The sequence below is a fragment of the Centruroides sculpturatus genome, unplaced genomic scaffold, assembly GCF_000671375.1.
Source record: "Centruroides sculpturatus isolate CEXI.00-Female unplaced genomic scaffold, Cexi_2.0 scaffold1218, whole genome shotgun sequence".
Taxonomy (NCBI): Eukaryota; Metazoa; Arthropoda; class Arachnida; order Scorpiones; family Buthidae; genus Centruroides; species Centruroides sculpturatus.
This window is the reverse complement of record NW_019385458.1, coordinates 244,885-252,100: the sequence shown is the minus strand read 5'-3', so window position 1 is coordinate 252,100 and position 7,216 is coordinate 244,885. Positions and strand designations below refer to the sequence as shown.

The 7,216-nt window shown below is 29.5% G+C and overlaps 1 protein-coding gene across 3 annotated transcripts; it reads left to right on the top strand.

The window, feature by feature from the left end:
- The first annotated feature begins 2,120 nt into the window (after positions 1 to 2,120).
- LOC111639200 (patched domain-containing protein 3-like) lies at positions 2,121 to 6,352 on the top strand. 3 transcript variants are annotated; one of them, XM_023384999.1, is made up of 5 exons: positions 2,184 to 2,304; positions 2,434 to 3,458; positions 3,536 to 3,847; positions 5,138 to 5,409; positions 5,507 to 5,662. In XM_023384999.1, the coding sequence occupies exons 2-5, from the start codon at positions 2,462 to 2,464 to the stop codon at positions 5,531 to 5,533; spliced, it is 1,608 nt and encodes a 535-aa protein (XP_023240767.1). In that variant the 5' UTR covers positions 2,184 to 2,304; positions 2,434 to 2,461; the 3' UTR covers positions 5,534 to 5,662. The 3 variants fall into 3 exon arrangements, with proteins under 3 accessions (XP_023240766.1, XP_023240767.1, XP_023240765.1); XM_023384998.1 differs by having other exon boundaries at positions 2,121 to 2,304; positions 2,637 to 3,458; positions 5,138 to 6,352; XM_023384997.1 differs by having other exon boundaries at positions 5,138 to 6,352.
- Positions 6,353 to 7,216: the final 864 nt, after the last annotated feature.

Here is a 7,216-nt window from a genome sequence, read left to right as displayed (position 1 = left end):
GAAAAATTTATTCGGCAGATTATTAAAACAATGTAATTAATAATTAATCCCCAAGATCCAGGCAGCTCGGCTACCAAGTAATTATTTTTTTTCTTTAAAAATGCTTATGAATATGTTTTAATTAAATTAAAAATCATGCTGAAAATATCCAAATCTTTTGCACACGTGTCTCGTTACGCTATTAACACAGATTTCTGAATAGCGTAAGTAGCAAGAAGTGTAATTTTTATCTAATTAATTTGTATTATTTGGCTTTAATAAATAACACTATTAAAAAATATGGCTATATACTGATATTTGAAGTGTATTATAAATATGTTATTATTGGATCTATTATTCTTATAATAAATACATAGACCATTATGAGAAAACAAATCCTTTCAAGATATCAGAAAATTATGAATTAATATATAGCATTATACAATAGCTGAATTGACTATAGTCCATAGTTGTTTTAAGCAAGCTATTTTTTATTTTTTCTTTTATTATTCCATTGTCTTTTTTAAAACGCAAACAAAGAGATATTTAAATGATGTATTAATAATATATATTTGTTTAAACTATTCATTTAACAATTAATTATCATTGAAGAATACATGTTACTGTTAATGTTTGTCAAATTTCAAACTGACTTTTTCTATGGGAATTAGTTTCTTAATTTGGTGTTTTTATTCTTATGATATACATTTTATCAACACTTAAAAATTACTACACTTACGTTATATTAATAAATTTCAATTGAAGTAAAAAAATAATGTAACAACGAGTCGCTTAACTTTCCCTGCATCATTTATTAGTGAAAATGTTTATCTTTTTATTTATTATAAACTAGCAGGTAGGCCCGGCGTTGCTCGGGCAAAAGTAAAGATAGTGAAAATAAACATTATTACGTTATAGTCAACCTTACTTGTTTTCACAGAATGCCAAAATTGGAATCCCCTGTTTCCGTACTGATTAGAGAATTTTTACATAAGTCTAAAAATATGTTCGATTGCCCACAAAAACGAAAAATCTGCATCTGCCTCTTGCACGTCGCTTTCTCTTAACAATTCCATTGTTACGTAGCACTTTCATTGTTGACACTTCCATTGTTGATGGAAGTTTAAAGCCTTCATCGTGTCCCTCATGTTGGGAGGAATTTCGAAAAATCTCTTCTTAGTGTGCGTTTTCGTGATGTACCCTAACTGTGTACCAAATTTCAACTTTTAACACATAACCGTTTTGGTTATGCTCTTATTATTATTATTATTATTATTATTATTATTATCATTATCATTACTAATTCGTCTCGATTATATATATAGATTGGAAGAAGCTTAATTGTAAGGAAAGAAAAAGGTTATATAAAAAATTGTAAATGATGATAAAAAGTAATAGTCATTAAGTCCGTCCCTACAGAAAATACATACGATCCCCTTTATCTCCCTCCTCTCTTTCGATTTTTAGTTACCAAAATTTAGGAACATCAATTCCCTAATAATAAAATCTTCCTGGAAAATTTCAGAGATGTTCGAGAAAGAGAACAGTAGCTATTAAGCTTTAAAGGAGGTGAACAACATCGTTTCCTCTATACACATCTACACACACACACACACACATACAAATGTTAACATCCATAGATACAGAAATTACCCCCCGAATTGTTCTCATTTCTCGACGTTTGAAGATTCCCTGATTGAAAAATAATAAAACTTTGGGGTGAGGATTTTTTATGTGATCGCCATATAAAACTTTCATATTAAACTTATTTTTACCAGTTCAGAATGTTCAAATTTTAAAATTAAAAAAATAGAATTTTAAAAATTTTAAAACTAAAAAAAACTTTATACTTTGTTTTAATAATAATGTAAATTATTTATTGTTTAATATTGTTTGTTGCCTATATCTAAAAATTTGTTTAAATTGTTTAAATAAAATCATAATAATATCAATAGTAAATCACAAGTAAAAAAAGTCTATAAGGAATGATCGTATTGATTTCTTCTAATCCATATTTGAGCAATTATTTATTTTATAATGATCTTAGAAAGTATAAGTAATATATGATATTAAGTATTTTTTTCAATTCAATGTCTAAAATTAATCAAAATATCTTATCTTTAAAATAAGTCTAACAGGAAGTTATTTATATTCGTCTTTACAAACCAGACTTACATAATTTACATCGAAAAAGCTTACAGGAATGTTTATCAATGTTTCTAGATAGATTGTTTCTGTCATATTAAAACTATTGTTCGAAAGCAGAAATGCGTCATTCATATTGTCCGTATAAGCGCAACAACTTACACTTGCAACTGATAGGAGGTAAATATTTTTTGCATAACTTTACATTCCTCGTTCTTAATAAACTAAACTTTATCGATAAATTTTCATCGCTAATATAAGTTAATTGAATTTAACAGAATAAAGTTTTGTTTATTTTTATTTAAATAGATCAAATACCTTTTGTCTTTAACAAATAATGAAACTTGATTGTGTACGAAAAACAATATCGGCCATTTTCCGAAAATTTGGAAGATTCGTCGGTCTTCATCCGTACTACTTTATCCTCTTTCCTGTTTTAATAACAGCAATATTCTCAGTTTTCACCTTTAACATAAACTCTATCAAAAACTTAACTAAATTGGCGTTTGCAGATTCCGGAAGAGTCTTTAATACTAAGAAGTTTATTGACAAAACATTTCCTTTTAATACGTCCAAATTTTTCGATCCGACAAGCTTTACAAGCATTCCAAAATGCGTGTTTGTGATGTATACAAAGACAAATGGCGGAAACATGCTAGAAAAGGATGTGCTGCTAGAAATTAGTCGGGCGGATGAACTAATTAAGAATATAACAATCAATGAGGCAGGAAGAGAAATTGGATATTCGGATCTCTGTGGACGTGTGGGTGAAAAATGCTTTGAAAATCCCATAATCGATATCTTATTGGAAATTGATAATATAGTACAGAAGAAGAAGAGATTGAAATATCCGTTCGATATAGATCCGTTGACTTACTCTTATAAAATTTATTCTCTAAACTTCGGGGGTGTCATCGAAGATGAGAACGATTTGGTTCAAACAGTAAATGCTATCAGATTACTGTATTTTACAGACGAAAGCGACGAGAATAAGCTCGAACTTATAGAAAAATGGCGCGCGGCAGTTTACAATCGTATAAGAAATCATCGTTTCGAACACCTTTTGTGTTTCGTCGATTATAACTGGTTGTTTGAAGAGCGAACTTCGCAATTACTTCAAAATTTAACACCCATGATCGCTGCACTGGTTGGATTTATTTCTGTGTTTACTATTTTAACGTATATGAGCAATAATTGGGCCAAAAGCAAGCCAGTTCTTGGTGTGGCAAGTGTGGTATCTGCTGGACTGGCCGTGGTCACTTCTTTCGGTTTCATGTCTGTTCTAGGTACAGAAAATAGTAAATGGAACATCACCATTCCTTTCTTAGTTCTCGGTAAGTTGTTATTCATAATTTTATCTTATTTCGCTCGAGCATTACGATTCAGTTTCGTGTAAATTCTTTTATCGCAGTGACCGAAATAGACGATGCTTTCGTGTTGTTGGCGTGTTGGAGAACATCGAACCCCAAGCAGAAAGTAGCGAAACGCATGGAAGAAACGTTCGCCGAAGCCGGAGTTTCTATAACTTTAACGTCGTTGACCAATCTGTTTTCCTACTGTATAGGAATGATGGCATCTATTCCTGTTGTGAGAATGTTTTGTTATTATTCCGCAACGTGCGTAGTGTTTACCTTTTTGTATCAGGTGACATTCTTCGGTGGATGCATGGCTTTATCCGGATACAAAGAAGAGAAACAAAGACAATCACTTCGACTTAATTCCGGTAAGTTCATTGATCTTCCTTGTTTTTAATACTTTCAATTAAAAATTCGCTATAAATATTACACATATAGCTAATATTAAAGCTGAATTTCTTAAAAAATATACATTTTATCAAATGTTTAAATACGGAGTATTTTTTCGACAGACAACCGTACACGGTTGATTTTTAATCATTTATTAATTATCGTATTTATGGAAATAATTTTTTTTAGACAGTAGATATGGTAAGTATTAATTCAAGGAACACGGTATATATTACAGTAATTTTAAATAATACTATTAAAATTATTATAAAATTACTTTATATTTAAAGACTGCATTGCATTAATATATGTAAATAAGTATTTTCGTTGTCATTAAGTTGAAACGGAAGCATAACGATAGTTCTATAAAAATTATTATTGTCTTTGTATTCTATCCACTCTATAGAAATATTTATTTTCTTTATACAGTCGAAAAATTCGATATAACCGGTAGAAGATAATACAGGTGTTCTATTTCTCATTACATGCGAAATTAAGTCTATTATATGACTTGTAAAAATAGGTTTCCGATCGATAGTTAATTTTCCTTTAGTTAAAATTCCATCCGTAATGACTTCGATTCGACTTTTCAATTTAATGTGCTATATATTTTTTGATATAATTGAGGTACAAATATGACTATTTGTTTAATAAATCAACAGCTTTTTCTTAAGGTTAAAATTCTTTTTTATACAAATTTGCGTTGTAATATTTTTTATATAAAAATTTATAAAGCTATATTTTTCCTGTCGAAATTTATTCGACTTTAGCAACACAAGCATTCAGAGACTGGTTTAAAAGAAAAGATGCCAATTACTTTTTATACTCTCTTTAATTAAGCAAGCACAAAAGCCTATATTTACATGATTTCAGCCTTTCGATCTCAGCTTTTAAATATATTATAAAATTCCTTAAACCTTTACTTATATGAAATCCACGAATTTAGCGCAGTTGTAGGAAAAAAAGAAATGTAAACAACTCCGATAGAAGAAACGCTCTTTGTGAGAATTAGATCGAAGGTTACCCTTTGTTATAAGAATAAGATTAAAAAGTTGATACATAGGTGTCACGAATGCCAATGATCGTTAATGTCAATATATGACTATCATGTGACTCCATTCCCACGACGATATACCATTTTATTATTATTACATTAAATATTATAATATTTTAAAAATACAGTTAAAATTATGTAAAATGAATTTTCTCAATACAAATTTGTAACTTATTTAGCATCTTTTTTAAATGAAATTAACGTATATTTTCAGAAAATATCGAAGAAGCTTCCGAAGATGATAATCCTTCTGATGAGCCGACAATGACATATTTCAGAGATAACCTAGGCAAAATTCTATCTTTAAATGTTGTCAAGATAATAGTTATTATAATTTACTTTTTGAATTTATCATTCGGAATATGGGGAGCGTTAACAATAAATCATGGTATAGACGTCACAACCTTATATCCTGAAGAATCGCCGATAACCAAGTCTATCAAAATATATTATAACAGTTTTAGCCGTTATTCCTTTCCTTACCAAGTAGTTATTAATACTACATTAGATTATTCAGATGTAAATGTGCAACAATCCCTAGACAAACTGATGAACAAATTTGAACGTCTTCCATATATTGCAGATTCTCGATTTACTTTATCGTGGTTAAAATATTACAAAGAATTCCAGAATTATCCCGTTGCAAAATATTCATTACGTGGTTACAACATGTCCGTAAAAGAAGATTTTTTGGATGGTCTTCGCAATGTTTTCCTTAAATTTAAAGCAGCGTAGCAATTCTATAATCATATTGCCTTCAATGAAAATGGAACCGATATTTTGAGTAGCAGATTCTTTATTTTTGTCAACGATACGCTAAGTCCAGCAGCCGAACTAAAAATTTTAAGTAATTTGTGGAAAATTGTTGACGAATTAGACTTTCCTGTTCTGATTCACGAAGCATTCGCTCCTGTATACGAACAAGGAATCATCATTAAACATACAATTAGAGATTTATTTTGGATCACGTCTATATTAATAATGTTACTGTTCTTGCTGTTTATACCGAACATTGTCGTTGCTGTTCTGGTAGCAATATCGGTAGCATCAACCATTATAGAAACTCTAGGATATATGTCCCTGTGGGGTGTCAACGTGGACATTTTATCTATGATGAGTCTGATATTGTGTGTGGGTTTCTGCGTGAATTATCCGGCCCATATATCTTATGCTTATGTTTGTTCTGTGTTCGAAACTCCGAGTGAAAAAATGAAGGACAGTCTCTATCGTATTGGTTATCCAATATGTCAAGGATCTTTTTCTACGATTTTAGGGATTTTGTTTTTATATAGAAATGTTTACGCTTTCATTACATTTGTGAAAATTGTATTCCTTATCGCTTTAGAAACTGCATTTCATGCGCTGATTTTCATCCCGGTTGTTCTTTCACTCGTGTTTTCTATTTTGTCTAAATTTAATGTTAAACTACAAGATCACGTTGAAAACAGAAATTTCTTGTAAAAATGAAATTCACTTTTAAACGTTTAAACACTTAAAATCATATTATTATCGAAATAGCTATTATTTTAACGTAATAAGTATTATGAACTGACTTTCATTTTATACGTTTATTGATGCTTTTATTAAAGAGAATAAATGTTTAATGGAAAATATTATAAAATAATACCGAGTCAACCGAATATATTTGTAAACACTTTTTGTTTTTTTGTGAGAGTTAATGGAAAATTAAAATCTGAAATTACAAAATATCATAATTGACTATAGATTAAATGCAATAACACTACGTAACGAGCAATTATTTATTGTGACATTGTCATAATGCAGTGATGCAATTTTTGAAAATTCTTAATTCATTTAATTGAAAATGTATGCTCTCCATCTGAAATAAGTAGTGTCTTGCCCTGTATATTATACTTTTTTTATGTGCATCTGACGTTCCTATATCCGGATAGGCTCTTTGTACTGTTCTGCTATCTGTTGCAACTTTTATCTGCCTAACACCGTTATCTAAATTAAAAAATGACGTGCAGACAAACGGACAAACGACAATTTACAGGTCTATAATTTCGAAATTGCTGGATTTTTTTTACTTTACTGGAATTGATAAATAAATAGAGTGTAATGATATTTTTCATTAACAANTTCTTCTACTCCACTAAAATTGATAAAGAAGTAGAGTGTAACGGTATTATTTTTTTTAACAATGATGACACATCTATAAAGCTTCTAGGGATAGGTTCATAATTATAACTGTACGTCTTTATATCTGGAATATATTATGTCGTTCGCATTTATAAATTTTAAATCAGTTAAATTAGATATTATAATTTAT

Coding starts and splice junctions, on each gene's coding strand:
- LOC111639200 (XM_023384997.1), top strand. CDS start 2,462: ATGAAACTTGATTGTGTACGAAAAACAATATCGGCCATTTTCCGAAAA. Junction 3,459..3,535: donor CATTCCTTTCTTAGTTCTCG/GTAAGTTGTTAT, acceptor CTTTTATCGCAG/TGACCGAAATAGACGATGCT. Junction 3,848..5,137: donor ATCACTTCGACTTAATTCCG/GTAAGTTCATTG, acceptor GTATATTTTCAG/AAAATATCGAAGAAGCTTCC.